The 27,121-nt window shown below is 34.3% G+C and overlaps 1 protein-coding gene across 1 annotated transcript in view; it reads left to right on the top strand.

Annotated features, from left to right (window-relative positions):
* The window catches only part of LOC143251841 (helicase POLQ-like), a 91,632-nt gene that overhangs the window by 37,465 nt on the left and 27,046 nt on the right, over window positions 1-27,121 (top strand). Inside the window, exons 10-14 of the mRNA XM_076503100.1 lie at window positions 1,005-1,146; window positions 3,172-3,276; window positions 19,611-19,815; window positions 22,139-22,296; window positions 22,944-23,039. Of these exons, the coding sequence (XP_076359215.1) occupies window positions 1,005-1,146; window positions 3,172-3,276; window positions 19,611-19,815; window positions 22,139-22,296; window positions 22,944-23,039 (706 nt within the window). The remainder of the gene's footprint in view (window positions 1-1,004; window positions 1,147-3,171; window positions 3,277-19,610; window positions 19,816-22,138; window positions 22,297-22,943; window positions 23,040-27,121) is intronic.

Here is a 27,121-nt window from a genome sequence, read left to right as displayed (position 1 = left end):
CAACACAATTCATCTCTTCACCTCCCCTGTAGTGTTTATCATATCAACACAATCCATCTCTTTACCTCCCCTGTAGTGTTTATCATATCAACACAATCCATCTCTTTACCTCCCCTGTAGTGTTTATCATATCAACACAATCCATCTCTTCACTTCCCTTGTAGTGTTTATCATATCAACACAATCCATCTCTTTACCTCCCCTGTAGTGTTTATCATACCAACACAATCCATCTCTACCTCCCCTGTAGTGTTTATCATATCAACACAATCCATCTCTTCACCTCCCCTGTAGTGTTTATCATACCAACACAATCCATCTCTTTACCTCCCCTGTAGTGTTTATCATAATAACACAATCCATCTCTCTACCTCCCCTGCAGCGTCTGTGATATCAACACAATCCATCTCTTCACCTCTCTTGTAGTATTTATCAACGTAATTTTTTCTCTACTTCTCTTGTAGTGTTTATCATATCAAAACAATCAATCCCTTCACTTCCTTTGTAGCGTTTATCATATCAACATAATCCCTCTCTTTACCTCCCTTGTAGTGTATATCTTTATTATATCGACAGAATCCATCTTTTCAACTCTTTACAATTTTATCATATAAATATAATTTCTCTCAATACGTCCCTGGTAATGTTTACCATTTGATCATAATTTATCTCCTTTGTAATGTATTATAGATTAAGATATAAGGATATCAAACATGCTGTACTGTTTTCAGCTGTTATGTTTGTGATTTGTATTGTAAGGAAATGATTTTTCATAATACTAATGAAAAGTTTTTGTTCAAACAATGTGTTGATAAAAAAATTTTATGCACAGCTAATGTGTAACCACATATTTGTTAGTTGGTATTGTAGTCTTGTATAGTGTTCTGAATTCCAAAAGATTCAGTATGTTCTGCAGGATGCTGAAATTCTTAAGAAATATGAAATATTTATTCAGTTATTAGTATATGTAATGAATTATTACATCTATAATGGAATATTTTCAGAGTAATATTAAGGGCTCCATATGTCGGTACTGCCTTCCTCACCCGAAGCCGATATAAACAGATGGTCGGACGTGCTGGTCGAGCTGGAATTGACTCTTCAGGTGAAAGCATTTTGATCCTACAGCCAGGAGAAGAAAGAAAGGTATTTCTTTCATTTTTCTATTTTTTAAGTGAATATAACAAATGATAGTTAGGTAACTGATGAAAAAATAACTGAAAGATTAGAAGTATAAAATAAATAAGAAGAATGATTGAGGTTGGGTAGTGTTTATTGTAAGATAAAAGGTTGAGGCTGGGTAGTGTTTATTGTAAGATAAAAGGTTGAGGCTGGGTAGTGTTTATTGTAAGATAAAAGGTTGAGGCTGGGTAGTGTTTATTGTAAGATAAAAGGTTGAGGCTGGGTAGTGTTTATTGTAAGATAAAAGGTTGAGGCTGGGTAGTGTTTATTGTAAGATAAAAGGTTGAGGCTGGGTAGTGTTTATTGCAAGATAAAAGGTTGAGGCTGGGTAGTGTTTATTGCAAGATAAAAGGTTGAGGTTGGGTGGTGTTGATTGTATGGTAAAAGATTGAGACTTGGTAGCGTCAGTTGTAAAGTAAATGGTTGAGGCATAGTAGTGTTGATTGTCAGACAGAAGGTTGAAAGTTTGAAGATAAGAAATGTTAACTATACACAATGTGGAAAGTTTGAAGAACAGAAGTGTTAACCATATAGATGTAAAAAGTTTGAAGACTGGGAGTGTCCACCATGTAGATGTAAAAAGTTTGAAGACCGGGAGTGTGCACCGTGCAGATGTGAAAAGTTTGAAGACCGGGAGTGTGCACCGTGCAGGTGTGAAAAAAGTTTGAAGACCGGGAGTGTGCACCGTGCAGGTGTGAAAAAGTTTGAACATGTCAAAGAACATTCCATAAACAGCCAGATTTATATCGGATCCCAAATATAAATATTGAAAATGATCGTACTGATCAAGTTAAAAGATCAACCACTGTATTCATAATCCAGTAACTATCGAATATCACCAACAAGGTGTGAGACACTGATCTTATTGTTATGGTGGAGTAGATGGAAGAAGATGATCCTTGGGCTACACTGTATAGTGGAAGGCACATACTGGAGCTATGTGTGCTGAGTATGGTTTATATGACATTAAATTTTTTCCAACATTATACAACTTGGGTATACATATAGTACAAATTGAACAATTACACCCAAGCCTTACAGATGGATTATATTTTGACAAGACTGTCTCAGAGAAGACCTGCCAGAGATTCAAAGACCATATTGAACATATACATAAATACTGAACATCTAGTCATCATGGTTTTAAAGTCACTAAAATGAGGACAACCTACCCAAAGCTATGTGAAAGTGATGGACTTGAGGAAACTTAATGAAGATGCTGTTAAAGAAAAAGTGAAATAAAAGATGCTAGAAATGTAACAACAAAGACAACACTCAGAACTGTGAGAAAGTGTGGTAAGGTTTTAAAAGTACCATCATTAATATTTTAAATGTGCCACAAAGAAAACTGAATGTGGTAGGAAGAAGGGAACTGTATGGCATAGTTAAAACAAGAAAAAAAAAAAAAACTGTTTGAATCATGGTTAAAATCAAAGGAAAATGTAAAGTGAAGAAAGGGTAATGAAGTATAGTAAAGATTTTATCGACCTACATAAGGATACCACAAGGTAAGCCTTAAATACACGTGAACTGTTTCAATCATTACTAACAGAAATGGTAACCTGCTTTATTATGAAAACAAAGCAACATTAGAATAATACTGTCAAGTATTTGTAAATCCAAAAGTAACTGAAGAAGCCATCAGAACTGGAGCAGGAAGTAAGACAGACTATAAACACCAGCCTGAAGAACAAAGCTGTGGGAATCTTCAGATGCAGTTGTTACCAGTAGGTTAAGTTGATACTTAAACTTGACCAGTATATAATGTTGAGATTGAAATGTTACTTATAGGTAATGTTGATATTACATTGTTACTTGTAGGTAATGTTGATATTACATTGTTACTTGTAGGTAATGTTGAGATTGAAATGTTACTTAATGTTGATATTACATTGTTACCTGCAGGTAATTTGATAATCAAATCTGGCCAGTATATGATGTTGAGATTGAATTGTTACCTGTAGGTCATAATATAATGAATTGTTACAGGTACTGGAGTTACTTACCTCCTCTGAAGAAGTCTGTCAAAGTAGTCTGAACTGTGATGGAGGAAAAGGACTACAGACACTTGTTCTTAGTCTGGTTGGACTGGAGGTGAGTATACATCTCAGTGTACTATATTTTAACCTTAAAGTTTGAATTACAATGCAAGGAAGGCACAACAGACACTTGTTCTTTGTGTAGCTTGACTGTAAGTGTGTAGATATCCTAGTATTCTATATTTTAACCTCAAAGTTTGAATAATACTGAAAGGAAATCACTACAGACACGTGTTCTTTGTGTAGCTGGACTGGAGGTGTGTAGATTTCCTAGTATACGATATTTTAACCTCAAAGTTTGAATAATACTGAAAGGAAATCACTACAGAAACTTGTTCTTTGTGTAGCTGGACTGGAGGCGTGTAGATTTCCTAGTATACGATATTTTAACCTCAAAGTTTGAATAATACTGAAAGGAAATCACTACAGACACGTGTTCTTTGTGTAGCTGGACTGGAGGCGTGTTGATTTCCTAGTATACGATATTTTAACCTCAAAGTTTGAATAATACTGAAAGGAAATCATTACAGACACTTGTTCTTTGTGTAGCTGGACTGGAGGTGTGTAGATTTCCTAGTATACCGATATTTTAACCTCAAAGTTTGAATAATACTGAAAGGAAATCACTACAGACACGTGTTCTTTGTGTAGCTGGACTGGAGGTGTGTAGATTTCCTAGTATACGATATTTTAACCTCAAAGTTTGAATAATACTGAAAGGAAATCACTACAGACACTTGTTCTTTGTGTAGCTGGACTGGAGGTGTGTAGATTTCCTAGTATACGATATTTTAACCTCAAAGTTTGAATAATACTGAAAGGAAATCACTACAGACACGTGTTCTTTGTGTAGCTGGACTGGAGGTGTGTAGATTTCCTAGTATACGATATTTTAACCTCAAAGTTTGAATAATACTGAAAGGAAATCACTACAGAAACTTGTTCTTTGTGTAGCTGGACTGGAGGCGTGTAGATTTCCTAGTATACGATATTTTAACCTCAAAGTTTGAATAATACTGAAAGGAAATCACTACAGACACGTGTTCTTTGTGTAGCTGGACTGGAGGCGTGTTGATTTCCTAGTATACGATATTTTAACCTCAAAGTTTGAATAATACTGAAAGGAAATCATTACAGACACTTGTTCTTTGTGTAGCTGGACTGGAGGTGTGTAGATTTCCTAGTATACGATATTTTAACCTCAAAGTTTGAATAATACTGAAAGGAAATCACTACAGACACGTGTTCTTTGTGTAGCTGGACTGGAGGTGGTAGATTTCCTAGTATACTATATTTTAACCTCAAAGTTTGAATAATACTGAAAGGAAATCATTACAGACACCTTGTATAATTGGACTGGAGGTGTGTAGATTTCCTAGTATACGATATTTTAACCTCAAAGTTTGAATAATACTGAAAGGAAATCATTACAGACACCTTGTATAATTGGACTGGAGGTGTGTAGATTTCCTAGTATACGATATTTTAACCTCAAAGTTTGAATAATACTGAAAGGAAATCATTACAGACACTTGTTCTTTGTGTAGCTGGACTGGAGGTGTGTAGATTTCCTAGTATACGATATTTTAACCTCAAAGTTTGAATAATACTGAAAGGAAATCACTACAGACACGTGTTCTTTGTGTAGCTGGACTGGAGGTGTGTAGATTTCCTAGTATACGATATTTTAACCTCAAAGTTTGAATAATACTGAAAGGAAATCACTACAGACACTTGTTCTTTGTGTAGCTGGACTGGAGGTGTGTAGATTTCCTAGTATACGATATTTTAACCTCAAAGTTTGAATAATACTGAAAGGAAATCACTACAGACACGTGTTCTTTGTGTAGCTGGACTGGAGGTGTGTAGATTTCCTAGTATACGATATTTTAACCTCAAAGTTTGAATAATACTGAAAGGAAATCACTACAGAAACTTGTTCTTTGTGTAGCTGGACTGGAGGTGTGTAGATTTCCTAGTATACGATATTTTAACCTCAAAGTTTGAATAATACTGAAAGGAAATCACTACAGACACTTGTTCTTTGTGTAGCTGGACTGGAGGCGTGTTGATTTCCTAGTATACGATATTTTAACCTCAAAGTTTGAATAATACTGAAAGGAAATCATTACAGACACTTGTTCTTTGTGTAGCTGGACTGGAGGTGTGTAGATTTCCTAGTATACTATATTTTAACCTCAAAGTTTGAATAATACTGAAAGGAAATCACTACAGACACGTGTTCTTTGTGTAGCTGGACTGGAGGTGGTAGATTTCCTAGTATACTATATTTTAACCTCAAAGTTTGAATAATACTGAAAGGAAATCATTACAGACACCTTGTATAATTGGACTGGAGGTGTGTAGATTTCCTAGTATACGATATTTTAACCTCAAAGTTTGAATAATACTGAAAGGAAATCATTACAGACACCTTGTATAATTGGACTGGAGGTGTGTAGATTTCCTAGTATACGATATTTTAACCTCAAAGTTTGAATAACACTGAAAGGAAATCACTACAGACACTTGTTCTTTGTGTAGCTGGACTGGAGGTGTGTAGATTTCCTAGTATACTATATTTTAACCTCAAAGTTTGAATAATACTGAAAGGAAATCACTACAGACACTTGTTCTTTGTGTAGCTGGACTGGAGGTGTGTAGATTTCCTAGTATACGATATTTTAACCTCAAAGTTTGAATAATACTGAAAGGAAACCACTACAGACACGTGTTCTTTGTGTAGCTGGACTGGAGGTGTGTAGATTTCCTAGTATACGATATTTTAACCTCAAAGTTTGAATAATACTGAAAGGAAATCACTACAGACACTTGTTCTTTGTGTAGCTGAACTGGAGGTGTGTAGATATCCTAGTATACTATATTTTAACCTCAAAGTTTGAATAATACTGAAAGGAAATCATTACAGACACTTGTTCTTTGTGTAGCTGGACTGTAGGTGTGTAGATATCTCAGTGTACTATATTTTAACCTCAAAGTTTGAATAATACTGAAAGGAAATCACTACAGACACTTGTTCTTTGTGTAGTTGGACTGGAGGTGAGTAGATACCTCAGTGTGCTATATTTTCATCTTGAATCTGTTTTTTACAAATTTGTTTGTAATCTTAACTAGTTCACTTAGAAACCATAGGAAAGTGAATTGCTACTTTCAAATCTTGAAACTGTTACTTGCATAGTTTATTACTGTTTCAGTTAATTTTATTATTTCACATAAAAATGATATTAGTATCATTTTATCTTAATGTTGGTAGAAAGCACTATGTTAAGTTCTGGGCACATTTCATATTGGAAGTGATCTTCAAAGTCTGTGTAAACAATAATAATCTAAAAAGAGCATTTTGGAAATAAGAACTGCAGTGGAATAAATGTAGTTACAAGAAACTGAGTAGGACCATCCAAAGTGTTCCAAATGGCGAGATAAACAATAAAGTTTTAATAAAATCAAGTTAACAACTTGAGACACATGGGTAGAATGTAGAAATCACTTGTGTCAAACCACATGATAGAAACTGAAAAGTTAGTAATGAACAACCAGTAATGACCATCTACCCATTTGATTGTTTTGGAAACTTGAGCTAGAAACAACTCGCGTAGTTTGCTTGGCCTATATAGAACTTGTGTATCTTGATGTTATTGCTCTAAGTCAACCATCTTTAATACCAATGAGAAAAAATAAAAAATGATCTACTTTTACTCTCAAGTGATGCTGTGGTAAAGATGTTAAAACGATAACTTGTTGCTTTTTATGTAGCTGTATGCAAATGTTTTTATCAAATTTGAGCAGTTTTTGTTGAGTAAGTTTGTACGTGCAAGTTATATTGAGACTCGCAGTTGTCGGTTGAAAAGATCTATCAGTGTACCAAGTGTGAAAAAAATTAATAAATGTTAAACATGTTTCTTTATCAAATAAAGTTTCCATACATTTGGTGCCAAGAGAAAGAGAGAAAAAAAGAAAAAAAGAAATCATAATTGTAGATGTAATATCTCTGGTATTTCTTAATGGATTGCCTTGAAATTAGTTTGCAAAGTAAGAGTCCAGTAGAAGATATCTACCGTAAATGTCTTATCATTTAAATTATCTCAGTGTAATATACAGAAGGTGGAAAATTGCTGAAATACAACTGGAAATGATAAACAGTGAATGCCCTTCAGTATATTATATTAGCTTTTATGATACCACATTGTATCTTTATTCACAGTTAAAATTAATACAATTATTAAAGGCCTTTGTAGCAAACTTCACTGAATTAACTTCATTCATTGATTTCAACATTTAAATAATTAAGAGCACAAAACAAAATGCATTAATTCTCTCAACCATGGGCTCAGTTGATTTGACCGATCACCTGACATCATACATTTGATACTGCTGACATTAAGTAAACTTTCAGTAAACATTACAAGTGTTTAACATACCGATCACCTGACATCATACATTTGATACTGCTAACATTAAGTAAACTTTCAGTAAAATTACAAGTCTTTAACAAACAATAAATCATATTTTTTTAGTGAAGTATTTTCCATAAACTAAAGAAAGGTTTGTGCATGAATATATCAAGTATCTTGTACTAAACAGGATGCAAAGTGATTTCCATAATAAGATTAAAAAGACGTATCTCAAATTTCATTTGCATAATCTCTGAAACCTCCTAACAACATTTTAAATGTTTGTTTGTGGTAAAACTTTATATATTTTATCCATTATTGTCTCTACCTTAACTCTATATGCGTTTGACCAACTTTGATCAAACTTGTGACAACAAGAAAAGAATTGTAATTAATTTAAATTATCTTTTCTTTCCTTCCTATAGTGGCTTCATATTGTAAGTGATTTGTGTATTCTAAGTATACACATATTTACATTTTATTGTTTTATTTCTCTTTGAACCCTTGTTAAACTAGTACTCATGTTATTGTAACTTGTAAATCATTTGGGGATTGTGGGGTTCTCATTACACTATTAAACTATGTTAATACAAAAGATACACTGAGCTGCTCATGTGAAAATTGTATTGTTATATTACCTAATCTAACCTTAACTAACCTAAGTAGATTCCTCTTATTTTCACATTTGGATTACTTTTAAAGTAATAAATAAATGATACATGTGAACAACAAGTAATACAGAACATAACTGGACCTTCTTTGTTTCTTTTCTTTTTGATGTCAACTGTCAATAACACTTAACCCTATTTGTTTTTATACTAATGGTAGTTGTGCATTAAATGATTTTTATTTAATTAAATAATGCACCAAAGAATGTAGAAGAATAACATGCAGTTTTCTCTAACTGCTGTGGTTTTTCTAGATTTGTAATTATATGAGAAGAACCATTACAAATTAATCCAAACTAGTTATTATCTTTCTCATGGGAATGGAACTCGTACTCACAGAGATAATGAAATGTAATATAATTCATCATTTGATAGATGAAAACCTTAAATTTCTATTGGTTACACATAACATAGTATTAAGAATAATAAAGAACTGTTAACAAATCCTGAAAGAGAGGATGTGATAGGTGGATGTAACAAGAAGGATCTGATTTTCTGTTTGATAGCTCTGTATTCAAACTAAAAGAAGGGTCTGATTTTCTGTTTGATAGCTCTGTATTCAAACTAAAAGAAGGGTCTGATTTTCTGTTTGATAGCTCTGTATTCAAACTAAAAGAAGGGTCTGATTTTCTGTTTGATAGCTCTGTATTCAAACTAAAAGAAGGGTCTGATTTTCTGTTTGATAGCTCTGTATTCAAACTAAAAGAAGGATCTGATTTTCTGTTTGATAGCTCTGTATTCAAACTAAAAGAAGGGTCTGATTTTCTGTTTGATAGCTCTGTATTCAAACTAAAAGAAGGGTCTGATTTTCTGTTTGATAGCTCTGTATTCAAACTAAAAGAAGGGTCTGATTTTCTGTTTGATAGCTCTGTATTCAAACTAAAAGAAGGGTCTAATTTTCTGTTTGATAGCTCTGTATTCAAACTAAAAGAAGGATCTAATTTTCTGTTTGATAGCTCTGTATTCAAACTAAAAGAAGGATCTGATTTTCTGTTTGATAGCTCTGTATTCAAACTAAAAGAAGGGTCTGATTTTCTGTTTGATAGCTCTGTATTCAAACTAAAAGAAGGGTCTGATTTTCTGTTTGATAGCTCTGTATTCAAACTAAAAGAAGGATCTGATTTTCTGTTTGATAGCTCTGTATTCAAACTAAAAGAAGGGTCTGATTTTCTGTTTGATAGCTCTGTATTCAAACTAAAAGAAGGGTCTGATTTTCTGTTTGATAGCTCTGTATTCAAACTAAAAGAAGGGTCTGATTTTCTGTTTGATAGCTCTGTATTCAAACTAAAAGAAGGGTCTGATTTTCTGTTTGATAGCTCTGTATTCAAACTAAAAGAAGGGTCTGATTTTCTGTTTGATAGCTCTGTATTCAAACTAAAAGAAGGGTCTAATTTTCTGTTTGATAGCTCTGTATTCAAACTAAAAGAAGGATCTAATTTTCTGTTTGATAGCTCTGTATTCAAACTAAAAGAAGGATCTGATTTTCTGTTTGATAGCTCTGTATTCAAACTAAAAGAAGGGTCTGATTTTCTGTTTGATAGCTCTGTATTCAAACTAAAAGAAGGGTCTGATTTTCTGTTTGATAGCTCTGTATTCAAACTAAAAGAAGGGTCTGATTTTCTGTTTGATAGCTCTGTATTCAAACTAAAAGAAGGGTCTAATTTTCTGTTTGATAGCTCTGTATTCAAACTAAAAGAAGGATCTAATTTTCTGTTTGATAGCTCTGTATTCAAACTAAAAGAAGGGTCTAATTTTCTGTTTGATAGCTCTGTATTCAAACTAAAAGAAGGGTCTGACTTTCTGTTTGATAGCTCTGTATTCAAACTAAAAGAAGGGTCTGATTTTCTATTTGATAGCTCTGTATTCAAACTAAAAGAAGGGTCTGATTTTCTGTTTGATAGCTCTGTATTCAAACTAAAAGAAGGGTCTAATTTTCTGTTTGATAGCTCTGTATTCAAACTAAAAGAAGGGTCTGATTTTCTGTTTGATAGCTCTGTATTCAAACTAAAAGAAGGGTCTGATTTTCTATTTGATAGCTCTGTATTCAAACTAAAAGAAGGGTCTGACTTTCTGTTTGATAGCTCTGTATTCAAACTAAAAGAAGGGTCTGACTTTCTGTTTGATAGCTCTGTATTCAAACTAAAAGAAGGGTCTAATTTTCTGTTTGATAGCTCTGTATTCAAACTAAAAGAAGGGTCTGACTTTCTGTTTGATAGCTCTGTATTCAAACTAAAAGAAGGGTCTGATTTTCTATTTGATAGCTCTGTATTCAAACTAAAAGAAGGGTCTGACTTTCTGTTTGATAGCTCTGTATTCAAACTAAAAGAAGGGTCTGATTTTCTGTTTGATAGCTCTGTATTCAAACTAAAAGAAGGGTCTAATTTTCTGTTTGATAGCTCTGTATTCAAACTAAAAGAAGGGTCTGACTTTTCTGTTTGATAGCTCTGTATTCAAACTAAAAGAAGGGTCTGATTTTCTATTTGATAGCTCTGTATTCAAACTAAAAGAAGGGTCTGATTTTCTGTTTGATAGCTCTGTATTCAAACTAAAAGAAGGGTCTAATTTTCTGTTTGATAGCTCTGTATTCAAACTAAAAGAAGGGTCTGATTTTCTGTTTGATAGCTCTGTATTCAAACTAAAAGAAGGGTCTGATTTTCTATTTGATAGCTCTGTATTCAAACTAAATTGAAGGCTATAAAAATTATAGTTTGTATGAAAAATGATGGTTTTCTAGTGAGTAACTTATGTTAAAAGTCATACTTAATGTAGGGGTGATGGATAAAATAAAGAGGAAATGTATCACTTTAGACCAGTCTAGGTGTCACTATAGGCCTGTGTAGGGTGTCACTCCAGCCCAGTCTAGGGTATCACTCTAGGGTAAATCCAAGATTTTTTCAAATATTTCCTTCCAAAATTAATAACATAAAACTTGTGCACTATTAAAATATGTATTAGTAGCTATGATTATATACTGTACTATTTGATATAACGTAAATAGAAAATAGGTTGATAAAACTTTGTAAGTTACTAAAACCTCATTATATGCACCCCTCAGTATTGATTCCTGTATGTGGTTAGGGGACCTTCCAGGGAAGGTTCTGCTCTTTTAGTTTATCTCTTCTGGGATCTAAACATCCACCCATGTGTTTGCTGTGTGTGGCGACCCGTGAAGGGGAGGAGAGGATCCTGGTGGTTGAGGTCTTGAATTCCTGTAGATGGGCAGCCTTAGGGTGGGGCCCCCTTTGGTCAACCAACTACCAGTATTGGATGTTCTCAACAGGTGTTGAGGACATTGTATCTGATGCTGGTGTTTGGGTATAGTGCTCACGAAACCCTGATATTATTGCAGTATCCTTGTTTGGCATTGTAGTGCGTCTGCTTGTAGGGCTCCAGGGTGGTAGTGGGGTCAGTTTTTATTATGGATACTCTAAGTGAAAACTTCGATAAAATAGTGAAAAAGCAGTCCACAGGTAAACAACCATGTCTTGAAGATTCTAAGCAGCAATCTTAAATATCTGTAATACCTGTACCTCATTTTCTAATACTACATTTTCTTTCGGACAAACCTTTAGGGCAGATATCCTTCTTTTTCATTCAGAACAGCCTAGAGGGACTTGCTGGCTCTCCAAAGTCAGTAAAGAAGCTTCACTCTGGTGACATATTGGCAGAAACATCCACATCTCAACACAGTGAACTCCTCTTGCATTCATAGACAATTGGGGATATTCGTATTCAAGTTACAAATCATGCTACTTTGAATTCGTCAGCAGAAGTTATTGCTGAGAAGGATTTGAAGAACATCCCCGAGTTGGAGATTCTCGCTTGTTTCTCTACCCAAGGAGTTTCTGCAGTGAGGCATATCTCTACTCGCAAAGATAGAATTATGATGCCGACCAATGTCCTCATCCTGACATTTATATCACTGCATCCACCTGCCACCATCAAGGCAGGTTTTCTTAATTGCAAGGTACGACCATACATTTCAAACCCTCTCAGATGTTTCCAGTGTCAGTGGTTCGGTAACTCGAAGACATCATGTAGTGATTCCTTGATGTGTACTCATTGCAGTGGCAAGGATCATGATGCTTGTGAGTGTGAAACAGACTCTCATTGCATCAATTGCAATGGTTCTTACCTGTCCTACTTTCATTCTTGCCCTAAATAGTTGGAAGAAAAAGAGGTGCAGCATTTGAAAATGATTCATAACATTAGTTATCCTGAGGGTCAAAAATTGCTGTCCACCACTTCATCTCAAATGTTTGCTGCTGCACTGCATTCCACTACTATCATGGGAGTGCAGATGGATCTCTCTAAGTCTCCAAAACAATCATTCTCAAACCATATGAAAAGTCTTTTGACCTCCATGGTTAAAATAATTTGATGAATTAGCATCAACACCCATCTTTGTGCCTAACATTCATTCCAGCAAACCCTGAGATCCACTTCCTTTGGGTACAGGCATTTCCTCAGGTACATCTTTTCCTCCCCAAAGATGCCAAATGATCATTGTTCATGTCCTCAGTCACTGGAATTCTATTCTAACAACAAAGACCTGCCAAATTGACTCAGGACAGGATCCCTGGGGGTCGACAAACTTCCCTCGAAGTGATACTCGAGGTGAAAGCTTTTGCCAGGTACCTAGCACTTCTGTTTTATCCTCCACCTTCTTAGCCATCAAGACTGATTTTCTCTGTGACTACAATCATCCCTTTACACTGTTGGAACTCAAACTGGCCCTTCATCAGTCTGGCAGTACATCTGTTGGACCTGATGATATACACTAGGAAATATTGCTCCATCTGTCTTCTGCTTCTCTTGCTATTCTTCTGATTGTTTTTAACCAGATCTGGCAGGAGAATGTTTTTCCTGATGCCTGGTGCCAGGCTATAGTTCTACCTTTCTCCAAGCCTTGGAAAGATCCCAAGATTCCTTCAAACTACCGTTGCTTTGACTATCCATCTCTGTAAGACCTTAGAGAGGATGGCTAATGCTCGTCTTGTTTGTTCCTCAAATCAAACAACCTCCTTTTGCCTACCCAGTGTGGGTTCTGATGACAGCACTCCACCATGGACTACTTGATTCGAATTGAAACGTCAATCAGAGAAGCCTTTCTCAAACGACAACATCTTGTATCAAGATTCTTTGATATAGAGAGGCTTATGATACAACATGGAGGTATGGCATTTCATGAGGCTCCATATATATGGGTTACGTGGTCATTTACACATTTCTATTAAAAAATTTTTTAATGGACAGGTGATTCCAAGTTCGTGTGGGTTCAACACTTTCCTGTTCTTTTCTACAGGAACTTGGAGTCCCTCAGGGCTGTGTTTTGAGTGTCACACTTATAAACAGGCTCTTTTATATATTGCCTATAAAACAGGCAATTTTACATCTCATGTTATAGGATTATTGGAAGAAAGCACGAGTTTTGGATAATAGTAGTGTCTCACTTGTGGTTTTTATAGATTTAGGAGATGGTTCATTTTGAAATTTCAATCTTCCTGCTTCTGGGGACTGATTTAAACTTTCTTCTACACAACTAGTACTGGATCAGTTGCCTCTAAACCATGGTTCATTTCACAGACTGGTGTCAAGAGTTTATGGGATAGTATATGACTTGTGGATATGAAGTATACAGATTAAAAGTAGTTATACAGTTGGATTAGTAATAAAATTGCAAAGTCTAGCAAACAGTATGGCATTGCATAGATATGTGGATGTGCATGACATGGTTGTCACATGTCATATTAGGGTACTGCTGTTAGTCACAACAGTATGTGCCTAATAGCAACAACATGAATCTCAACTGGTATCTTGGCCACATCCCAGACAGTTATATCCAAAAGTTCTGGAAAAATCCAAAGCTTCCAGTATTACAAATGCCTTTAGATATCCCCCAACAATTAGAAAAAGTAGAGTGAATAAAGTAACTATTCACAAGTAAAGTGATGTGAAGAGATTCTGTCCTGAAAGTGTTCTCACAAAACATATTTCTCCTGGTTACCAATATGTAGAGGTGCACCATCCTCTAGACTGTAGTGTCTATCATGTTTTGTTACTGAAACATGAAAGACTCATTGGTCATATTTCTTGGCATTGATCATTTAAGTTTGTACTGATGGTTCTTCAAAAAATGTAATCCAGTTGCAAATCATGTATCAGGAAGGTGTGTCGGAAATGTTACATGTATAGTCATTAGTCAGATCATGTAGTTATTCATGGTAACAGTTCTACGGAGTGTTTTTTTTCCTTAGTATGCAAGTCATTGGTTACCGACTTCCAATCAAAATCAACAGATTAAATCTGTGTACTTCATTGTTTGAACATGCTGCAGCTGCTAAGGAAATGTTGACTGAAGAGCCATATGAGCAGTTGAAATTCTTATGTCCAAACATTGACTTACATGAGGTGTACCTGTGTTGACTTATTCTGCTACAGCATGACTAATCTTAATGATACAAGAGAAGATGGCAATGGCTGGCCAGTACATGTTTATTAACCTGTTTGAAACAATACTGGAACAAGGCCCTCTGTGTATGTTATGCACTACAGAATTCTCTGAGAGCTGGCTTTTCATAACATCCTTTGGTGTAATATTTCAAGTTTGAAGTTGGTTGAACAAATTGCACTGAAAACAGTAGGCTCACTTATACATATGTACAAAACAATAATGGTGCTTCAGATGGCAGCATGTGACCACTAAGGATTTTGTATCAGTGTTGTACTGTCTGCAAGATATGCTGTGTTGAACTGCAAAAGTTATTTTGTAATCATTCTTTATGTTAGAAGTGTGAAAGTATTTTGATAAATAAACATCTGTTATTATACATATTTTTATAACTAGATATTCTGCCATACATTATTTTAATGATTTATTGCTTGGAGGAGTGTTTTCATTATTATGTGTCTACTTGTGGAAGACACAAAGATGGCCATATCAAACATGGCAGATGTTGGCTTTAATCCTTCTTTCAGATGTCTGTATTCTAGCCGAGCTGGGAATCACATACTTCTGGAAATGTGGCCATTTTGCTTGGGTTTTTTGAATGTACTATGAGACACTGTTGTCCTCGTATATTTAGACAATAGAGACAGGAACCCTTAATGTATTATGAGACACTGTTGTCCTCGTATATTTAGACAATAGACACAGGAACCCTTAATGTACTATGAGACACTGTTGTCCTCGTATATTTAGACAATAGAGACAGGAATCCTTAATGTACTATGAGACACTGTTGTCCTCGTTATATTTAGACAATAGACACAGGAACCCTTAATGTACTATGAGACACTGTTGTCCTCGTATATTTAGACAATAGAGACAGGAACCCTTAATGTACTATGAGACACTGTTGTCCTCGTATATTTAGACAATAGAGACAGGAACCCTTAATGTACTATGAGACACTGTTGTCCTCGTATATTTAGACAATAGACACAGGAACCCTTAATGTACTATGAGACACTGTTGTCCTCGTATATTTAGACAATAGACACAGGAACCCTTAATGTACTATGAGACACTGTTGTCCTCATATATTTAGACAATAGACACAGGAACCCTTAATGTACTATGAGACACTGTTGTCCTCGTATATTTAGACAATAGAGACCGGAACCCTTGATGTACTATGAGACACTGTTATCCTCATATATTTAGACAATAGACACAGGAACCCTTAATGTACTATGAGACACTGTGGTCCTCGTATATTTAGACAATAGAGACAGGAACCCTTAATGTACTATGAGACACTGTTGTCCTCATATATTTAGACAATAAGGACAGGAACCCTTAATGTACTATGAGACATTGTTGTCCTCGTATATTTAGACAATAGACACAGGAACCCTTAATGTACTATGAGACATTGTTGTCCTCGTATATTTAGACAATAGACACAGGAACCCTTAATGTACTATGAGACACTGTTGTCCTCATATATTTAGACAATAGACACAGGAACCCTTAATGTACTATGAGACACTGTTGTCCTCGTATATTTAGACAATAGAGACAGGAATCCTTAATGTACTATGAGACACTGTTGTCCTCGTATATTTAGACAATAGAGACAGGAACCCTTAATGTACTATGAGACATTGTTGTCCTCGTATATTTAGACAATAGACACAGGAACCCTTAATGTACTATGAGACACTGTTGTCCTCATATATTTAGACAATAGACACAGGAACCCTTAATGTACTATGAGACACTGTTGTCCTCGTATATTTAGACAATAGAGACAGGAACCCTTAATGTACTATGAGACACTGTGGTCCTCATATATTTAGACAATAGAGACAGGAACCCTTAATGTACTATGAGACACTGTGGTCCTCGTATATTTAGACAATAGAAACAGGAACCCTTAATGTACTATGAGACACTGTTATCCTCGTATATTTAGACAATAGAGACAGGAACCATTAATGTGCTATGAGACACTGTTGTCCTCGTATATTTAGACAATAGAGACAGGAACCCTTAATGTACTATGAGACACTGTTGTCCTCGTATATTTAGACAATAGAGACAGGAACCCTTAATGTACTATGAGACACTGTTGTCCTCGTATATTTAGACAATAGAGACCGGAACCCTTAATGTACTATGAGACACTGTGGTCCTCGTATATTTAGACAATAGAGACCGGAACCCTTAATGTACTATGAGACACTGTGGTCCTTGTATATTTAGACAATAGAGACAGGAACCCTTAATGTACTATGAGACACTGTGGTCCTCGTATATTTAGACAATAGAGACAGAAACCCTTAATGCTCTATGAGACACTGTTGTCCTCGTATATTTAGACAATAGAGACAGGAACCCTTAATGTACTATGAGACACTGTTATCCTCGTATATTTAGACAATAGAGACAGGAACCATTAATGTGCTATGAGACACTGTTGTCCTCGTATATTTAGACAATAGAGACAGGAACCCTTAATGTACTATGAGACACTGTTGTCCTCGTATATTTAGACAATAGAGACAGGAACCCTTAATGTACTATGAGACACTGTTGTCCTCGTATATTTAGACAATAGAGACAGGAACCCTTAATGTACTATGAGACACTGTGGTCCTCGTATATTTAGACAATAGAGACGGAACCCTTAATGTACTATGAGACACTGTGGTCCTCGTATATTTAGACAATAGAGACAGGAACCCTTAATGTACTATGAGACACTGTGGTCCTCGTATATTTAGACAATAGAGACAGAAACCCTTAATGCTCTATGAGACACTGTTGTCCTCGTATATTTAGACAATAGAGACAGGAACCCTTAATGTACTATGAGACACTGTTGTCCTTGTATATTTAGACAATAGACACAGGAACCCTTAATGTACTATGAGACACTGTGGTCCTCGTATATTTAGACAATAGAAACAGGAACCCTTAATGTACTAAGAGACACTGTTATCCTCGTATATTTAGACAATAGAGACCGGAACCCTTAATGTACTATGAGACACTGTGGTCCTCGTATATTTAGACAATAGAGACCGGAACCCTTAATGTACTATGAGACACTGTGGTCCTCGTATATTTAGACAATAGAGACCGGAACCCTTAATGTACTATGAGACACTGTTGTCCTCGTATATTTAGACAATAGAGACAGGAACCCTTAATGTACTATGAGACACTGTTGTCCTCGTATATTTAGACAATAGAGACCGGAACCCTTAATGTACTATGAGACACTGTGGTCCTCGTATATTTAGAGACAGGAACCCTTAATGTACTATGAGACACTGTGGTCCTCGTATATTTAGACAATAGAGACAGGAACCCTTAATGTACTATGAGACACTGTTGTCCTCGTATATTTAGACAATAGAGACCGGAACCCTTAATGTACTATGAGACACTGTGGTCCTCGTATATTTAGACAATAGAGACCGGAACCCTTAATGTACTATGAGACACTGTGGTCCTCGTATATTTAGAGACAGGAACCCTTAATGTACTATGAGACACTGTTGTCCTCGTATATTTAGACATTGGTTTGGCTCAGAATAGTGTGCTCTTCTTGTTTTGATCAAGGATATTACATAAGACTTCTTTAAACACGTGTTGAGCTTCTCTGATTTCTTCTCTTTGTCACAGCTTCAACAATTATCAGTGTAAATATTCATTTAGTTGCCAGTTTACACTGCGTAAAGTTGCAGTATATTGACAGTAATAAATTGTACTTATAATTTAAGTGTACCTTTGATATGCACATCTACGTACATTAGCATATTTGGACTTCATGAAGCAGCAGTGTAATACTTAAGAAATTTTACTATTTCTCCACACTAGTGGAACTTGGAGAAAATCTAAACTCAAAGGATGTGTTTCAGACACATACTGTATGTAAAACTCAATCAGTCAAGTGACATTGTTTAAGATTACAATTAAATGTTTAGTGACAAAGTAGTTTTTACCAAGAACAACTTGTAGATATATATTTTGGAATAACATTTTAATACTAATATAGTTGGTCTGGCATGGCCAGGTGGGTTAACGTGTTTTACTTGTAATCTGAGGGTTGCGAGTTCAAATTTCCATCTCACCAAACATACTTGTCATTTCAGGTGTGGGGACATTATAATGTGATGGTCAATCCCACTATATGTTGGTAAAAGACTAGCCCAAGAGTTGCTAAATTACGGACAGCTAGTGCAGATAGCACTCGTCTAACTTTGCCCAAAATTCAAAAACAAACAAACAAACTAATATAGTCAATATGAGTTAAATTGTTTGGTCGAAGAAAGTTAGAGCTCGCAAGTTGTACATACTTTTTAAAAGTAAATAACAGAAAGACCAGTGTTTCTTGATTTTCTAAACCATTACAGAGCTAAATATTAGAATATTTTGAATCTATAAATAGTGTTTTAATAAGACTATCACCATAATCAAAATTAATAGGTTGCAAGACTTCAAAGTCCAAGAACAAAATAAATAATATAAACCTAAGTCTAAGCTATGTTTGCTTGTATCTGTTTGGAAAGTGTGAAGAAGATTGGATAATACTGTTAACAATACTTACATGTTAACTGTCATACTGAAAGTTTCTTTTGATTAATTTTTAACAAAGATTTATATTTCACAGAAGGAACTGTTAACAGGTTTGTACATCTACATGTATTTGAGTGTTTAGTTAATGAATTATATAGTAATTTCATATTATAACCTATCATTCCAAAGATGGATTTTCAAGTTTCATTCAATTCTCTTATTTCACTGTGAGGTCTGTGGAGATTTTTTTGATAGTCAGCTCTACATTTTTCTACAGATTACCAAAACTCTGACTGAATTACAGCAGTTTTTTGATCACACACTGTATTCTGTCCAGAACAAGGGCATGGGAGGAAGCTTTAAAGATTTGGAATATTCTCTTGACACATTGATAGAATCAAATCTGATAAAGAAGAAAAAAGATCCAGAAAAGGATGCTGATGTGCTTGAAGTTACTCATTTAGGAAGTGCTACTTTTAAAGGTTGGTTTTTGAGAAATGTTTTTTTGATATTCAGTAAATGTCCTAGCCTATAATGTTGTCAATGATTTTGTGTGAAATTGGCACAACTCTGTAAATGTGCTTAACACTACTGTAAAATAATTCACACAATAAAGGGTAAAATTGTGTTTTTTTCCAATAGTTTTACATTGTTGGAATGTTGATGATTTACTATTGGAGGTATACAATAAAGGGCAAAATTGTGTTTTTCCAATAGTTTTTACCTTGTCGGAATGTTGGCGAGTTATTATAAAAGATATAAAATAAAGAGTAAAATTGTGTTTTTTCCAGTAGTTTTTACCTTGTTGGAATGTCTAAGAGTCACTATAGAATATATATAATAAAGGATAAAATTGTTTTTTCTAATAGTTTTACGTTGTTGGAATGTTGATGATTTACTATAGGAATTTAAAATAAAGGTAAAATTGTGTTTTTTTTCCAATAGTTTTATCTTGTTGAGATGTTGTTGAGTTGCTATAAGAGATGTAAAATAAATGGTAAAATTGTGTTTTTTCCAGTAGTTTTTACCTTGTTTGAATGTTGATGATTTACTATAGGAGGTATACAATAAAGGGTAAAATTGTGATTTTTTCTATAGTTTTTACCTTGTTGGAATCTTGGTGAGTTATTATAGGAGATTTAAAATAAAGGGTAAAATTGTGTTTTTTTCCAACAGTTTATACCTTGTTGGAATGTTGTGATTTATTATAGGAGATTTAAAATAAAGGGTAAAATTGTGTTTTTTTTCCAACAGTTTATACCTTGTTGGAATGTTGTGATTTATTATAGGAGATTTAAAATAAAGGGTAAAATTGTGGTTTTCCAATAGTTTTCACCTTGTTGGGATATTGTTTAGTTGCTATAGGAGATGTAAAATAAAGGGTAAAATAGTGTTTTTTCTAGTAGTTTTACTTTGTTGGAATGTTGATGGGCTATTATTGAAGGTTTTGTATATATTTACAGTCATGTGTTATATCTATGTGCAAGAAAGTCTTTAATATTTAGGTTTGTTTTTCATGATTACTTGTGTTTTTTCTCAGGATGTTGTTTGAGGATTGTTAAAGTGTTAAAGTGTAATTATTGTGCCAATAAAATTGTACTGTTATCCCCAGTGCCTTGGCCAAACTAAGAAATACCAAAATTCCTCATGGAAAGTTTGTTCTAGTGGTTCAGAAGGGATTCCCACTAAACAGTGTATAAAATAAAGCAGGTATGAGAGATGACATAGTTGTTTACGATCCCCCACTAAACAGTGTATAAAATAAAGCAGGTATGAGAGATGAGGTAGTTGTTTATGATCCTTTTATAACAAGAAACATGCCTGACTAAAATCTTCATATCTTTATAACAAGAAACATGCCTGACTAAAATCTTCATATATTTAGAACAGTGAAATTCATAATTTTACAGAAATGTGACTGTGACACTCAGGTTAGTGGACAGAGGTGAAACACACACCTCAAGCAAACTGACCGTCTGTTTGTTGCCAACCACCATATTTTGTTAGTATGAGAATATACAAGTCAGGATTATATTCATTTGGGAAACCTTATGCATTTATGCATTTATATGCATTTGGGAATTATTGCATTTATCTTCTATTTAATGGATACAGTGAGATTGGCTTCAACACCAGGAAGAGAAGGAAAAGTGGTTGTTGCTTTTAACTGTGGACACAAACATTACTAAACAGCTTATGAGTATCAACAGGAACATTGCAACTCAAAATGGTGGTCAACAGGTGGTGGTTGTCTCATCAACAGCTCCACTGACTACATTTTAATCGTTACTTAAAATAAGTATTTTATGAAATGAACATAATACTTTTATAAATGCAGAAGGTAGGTCAGCAAAATTAGCAAATCTTGTTGTAAGTAACAAGTAATGTGTTTAAAATAGTTGCCTTTTCTTATGCTAGCATGGCTGGCATTTTTGCTAGTGGCCAAAAAAGCTAGTTTCAAGTCTTGGTAATAGGATATTTTGTAGATGAACAAAGTCACTAGTGTTATGTATTTAGTGAGAGACATAACAGGGTCTTCACTACGTAAATAAAGTAACTGATGATATTAATTTAGTGTTAATTAATTAAGTTAATAAAGTAACTAATGAAGTTATTTTAGTGAGAGATCTAACAGTCATCTAAAGATGAGAAAAATATCTTACTGATGTGCTGTGAGAGATTTAATGGGTTATTCTTTGGATAAATGAAGTAGGCCTGTTGATGTGCCTTTAGTAAAAAAACTAATTTTAATAATTTGCTTGGATATTACAGTACTGACTAGTTTAAATGTTTTACATTTCATAGGAGGAATTGACTTACAACTAGCTGGTCTGTTGTATAAAGATCTGTATTTAGCAAGGAAGTTCGTTGCACTTAGTTCACATCTTCATCTGTTGTACCTTGTGACTCCGTGGGATTTCTTTGATATTATCAGGATTGAGCCAGATATATACTTCAGAGTGGTAAGTATACAAGATAGGTAAAAATACTTGATAACTTAGTAGTTGTTTATATATACAAGAGAGGTAAAATATCTCGTAACTTAGTAGTTGTTTATGTATACAAGAGAGATAAAAATATCTCGTAACTTAGTAGTTGTTTATGTATACAAGAGAGGTAAAAATATCTCATAACTTAGTAGTTGTTTATGTATACAAGAGAGATAAAAAATATCTCATAACTTAGTAGTTGTTTATGTGTACAAGATAGTTAAAATACCTCATAACTTAGTTGTTTATGTATGGAAGTAAGAAAACAAGTAAAATTAGTCAGTGATCTATTGATGTTAAAATGAAGTATCTCAGGATAAAAATACAGAAAATAACATTTAATTGGAAAAACATGTTTTGGTAGTTTGTAGTTAACTTCAAGGTGTCTACAGAGCTTTACAGCAGACAGGCTGTAATGTTTATGCTGGCACCAAGAGTATGTTTAGGCTCTTTTTCCTACTTACTGTTGTGAGGCTGAACAGCAAGTTTCATTGAGAGCCAACAATGTCATTATTTATTTAAATTTATCATTGATACGCAACAAAATGGATAACAGTGTTTGGAATGATTTTGTAAGTGATATTTTATGGTTGTCCAGATGTTATTTTTTTTTTTTAAAGTATATGGCCCTACAGCCAGATGAACAAGACGTTGCTGAACATATTGGTGTTTCTGAAGTCGACGTTATGCGGTTGGCTAGTGGAAAAACTGTGAAGGTCAGTTGATGTTTACACATATTGTAGAACATTTCCAGATATCATTATTAACAAAATATAAAGAATAACAAAAAAACTTGATTTAGGTCTCTATGTTTTTATTTGTTACATATGCATAAAGTACAATATAGTTCATATCAGAATAAAAATAATATGAATATCATAATAAAACAGTTAATACTGCTTAGTAGTATTTAATAAGCTTTGCTCATACAGTTTACCTTCACTGGGATCCAGTTTTCTATCCACATATTTGCTGTGAAAGGAGAGAAGATACTGATTGAATGGTCAATAAATATCTTCAACTTGCCATTTTGTGGTCACTGTCTGGTTGTGTTGTCCATGTTTCTATGAACCTCTACTGTTACTGCACTGTTCTTAATGTGTTGAGCTTTTGACAATGTAGCATATTCTTTGTGGTGGGCCAATTTCAGAAGAACTGACTTACTATCAACAACAGACCTTTAAAAGTTCTGAACTGTTCCTGTAATAGCATTTTATGGGATTGTTAGGAGTTAATGTTCCTATAATAGTGTTTTATGGGGTTGTCAGGAGTTAATGTTCCTATAATAGTGTTTTATGGGGTTGTCAGGAGTTAATGTTCCTATAATAGTGTTTTATGGGGTTGTCAGGAGTTAATGTTCCTATAATAGTGTTTTATGGGATTCTCAGGAGTTAATGTTCCTGTAATATTTTTTCATGGGATCGTCAGGAGTTAATGTTCCTCTAATAGTGTTTTATGTGATTGTCAGGAGTTAATGTTCCTCTAATAGTGTCTTATGTGATTGTCAGGAGTTAATGTTCCTCTAATAGTGTTTTATGTGATTGTCAGGAGTTAATATTCCTCTAATAGTGTTTTATGTGATTGTCAGGAGTTAATGTTTCTGTATCATGTTTTATGGGATTGTCAGGAGTTAATGTTCCTGTAATAGCATTTTATGGGATTGTTAGGAGTTAATGTTCCTGTAATAGCATTTTATGGGATTGTTAGGAGTTAATGTTCCTGTAATATTGTTTTATGGGATTGTCAGGAGTTAATGTTCCTGTAATAGTGTTTTATGGGATTGTCAGGAGTTAATGTTCCTGTAATATTGTTTTATGGGATTGTCAGGAGTTAATGTTCCTGTATTATATTTTTATGGGATCGTCAGGAGTTAATGTTCCTGCAATATTGTTTTATGGGATCGTCAGGAGTTAATGTTTCTGAAATATTGTTTTATGGGATTGTCAGGAGTTAATGTTCCTCTAATAGTGTTTTATGGGATTGTCAAGAGTTAATGTTTCTGTATCATGTTTTATGGGATTGTCAGGAGTTAATGTTTCTGTATCATGATTTATGGGATTGTCAGGAGTTAATGTTTCTGTATCATGTTTTATGGGATTGTCAGGAGTTAATGTTTCTGTATCATGTTTTATGGGATTGTCAGGAGTTAATGTTTCTGTATCATGTTTTATGGGATTGTCAGGAGTTAATGTTTCTGTATCATGTTTTATGGGATTGTCAGGAGTTAATGTTTCTGTATCATGTTTCATGGGATTGTCAGGAGTTAATGTTTCTGTATCATGTTTTATGGGATTGTCAGGAGTTAATGTTTCTGTATCATGTTTTATGGGATTGTCAGGAGTTAATGTTTCTGTATCATGTTTTATGGGATTGTCAGGAGTTAATGTTTCTGTATCATGTTTTATGGGATTGTCAGGAGTTAATGTTTCTGTATCATGTTTTATGGGATTGTCAGAGTTAATATTCCTGTAATACTGTTTTACAGGATTGTCAGGAGTTAATATTCCTGTAATACTGTTTTACAGGATTGTCAGGAGTTAATATTCCTGTAATACTGTTTTACAGGATTGTCAGGAGTTAATATTCCTGTAATACTGTTTTACAGGATTGTCAGGAGTTAATATTCCTGTAATACTGTTTTACAGGATTGTCAGGAGTTAATATTCCTGTAATACTGTTTTACAGGATTGTCAGGAGTTAATATTCCTGTAATACTGTTTTACAGGATTGTCAGGAGTTAATGTTCCTGTAATAGTGTTTTATGGGATTGTCAGGAGTTAATGTTCCTGTAATATTATTTTATGGGATTGTCAGGAGTTAATGTTCTTCTGATGGTGTTTTGTGGGATTGTCAGGAGTCAGGAGTTAATGTTCCTGTAATATTGTTTTATGGGATTGTCAGGAGTTAATGTTTCTGTAATATTGTTTTATTGGATTGTCAGGAGTTAATGTTCCTGTAATAGCGTTTTATGGGATTGTCAGTAGTTAATGTTCCTGAAATATTGTTTTATGGGATTGTCAGGACTTAATGTTCCTGTAATATTGTTTTATTGGATTGTCAGGAGTTAATGTTCCTGTAATATTGTTTTATTGGATTGTCAGGAGTTAATGTTCCTGTAATATTGTTTTATTGGATAGTCAGGAGTTAATGTTCCTTTAATATTGTTTTATTGGATTGTCAGGAGTTATTATTCCTGTAATAGCATTTTATACGAATGTCAGGAATTCATGTTCCTGCAATATTGTTTTATGGGATCTTCAGGAGATTTTGTTCCTGAAATAGTTTTATGGGATCGTCAAGATATTTTGTTTCTGAAATAGTTTTACAGGATTGTCAGGAGTTAATGTTCTTGTGATGGTGTTTTAAGGGATTGTCAGGAGTTAATGTTCCTGTAATAGTGTTTTATGGGATTCTCAGGAGTTAGTATTCCTGTATTAGTGTTTTATGGGATTGTCAGGAGTTAATATTCCTGTAATAGCATTTTATACGAATGTCAGGAATTCATGTTCCTGCAATATTGTTTAATGGGATCGTCAGGAGATTTTGTTCCTGAAATAGTTTTATGGGATTGTCAGGACTTAATGTTCCTGTAATAGCATTTTACAGGATTGTCAGGAGTTACTGTTCCTGTCATAGTGTTTTATGGGATTGTCAGGAGTTAGTATTCCTGTAATAGCATTTTACAGGATTGTCAGAAGTTAATGTTCCTGTAATAGTGTTTTATGGGATCATCAGGATTTAATGTTCCTCTAATAGTGTTTTATGGGATCATCAGGATTTAATGTTCCTCTAATAGTGTTTTATGGGATTGTCAGGCGTTAATGTTCCTGTATAGTGTTTTATGGGATTGTCAGTCGTTAATGTTCCTGTATAGTGTTTTATGGGATTATGAGGAGTGAATGTTCCTGTATATTGATTTATGGGATTGTCAGGAGTTAATGTTTCTGTTATAGCATTTTACAGGATTGTCAGGAGTTAATGTTTTTGTTATAGCATTTTACAGGATTGTCAGGAGTTAATGTTTTTGTTATAGCATTTTACAGGATTGTCAGGAGTTTGTTCCTTTAATAGCATTTTATGGGATTATCAGGAGTGAATGTTTTTTGTTATAGCATTTTACAGGATTGTTAGGAGTTAATGTTTTGTGATGGTGTTTTATGGGATTGTCAGGAGTTAATGTTGTTGTAATAGCATTTTATGGGATTGTCAGGAGTGAATGTTCCTGTATAGTGATTTATGGGATTTTCAGGAGTTAATGTTTCTGTTATAGCATTTTACAGGATTGTTAGGAGTTAATGTTCCTGTGATGGTGTGTTATGGTATTGTCAGGAGTTAATGTTCTTGTGATGGTGTTTTATGGGATTGTCCGGAGTTAATGTTCCTGTATTAGCATTTTACAGGTTTGTCAAGAGTTAATGTTCTTGTGATTGTGTTTTATGGGATTGTCAGGAGTTAATGTTCCTGTATAGTGTTTTATGGTATTGTCAGGATTTAATGTTCCTGTATAGTGTTTTATGGTATTGTCAGGATTTAATGTTCCTGTAATAGCATTTTACAGGATTGTCAGGAGTTAATGTTCCAGTAAAAGCATTTAACGGGATTATCAGGAGTTAATGTTCCTGTAATAGTGTTTTATGGGATAATCAGGAGTTAATTTTCCTGTAATAATGTTTTATTGGATTGTCAGGAGTTAATGTTTCTCTATCGTGTTTTATGGGATTATCAGGAGTTAATATTCCTGTAATATTTTTTATGGGATTGTCAGGAGTTAATGTTCCAGTAAGAGCATTTTACGGGA

The sequence above is a fragment of the Tachypleus tridentatus genome, chromosome 6, assembly GCF_004210375.1.
Source record: "Tachypleus tridentatus isolate NWPU-2018 chromosome 6, ASM421037v1, whole genome shotgun sequence".
Classification (NCBI taxonomy): Eukaryota; Metazoa; Arthropoda; class Merostomata; order Xiphosura; family Limulidae; genus Tachypleus; species Tachypleus tridentatus.
Note: the sequence above shows the minus strand (reverse complement) of the source record. Positions and strands in the feature narration are given on the sequence as shown.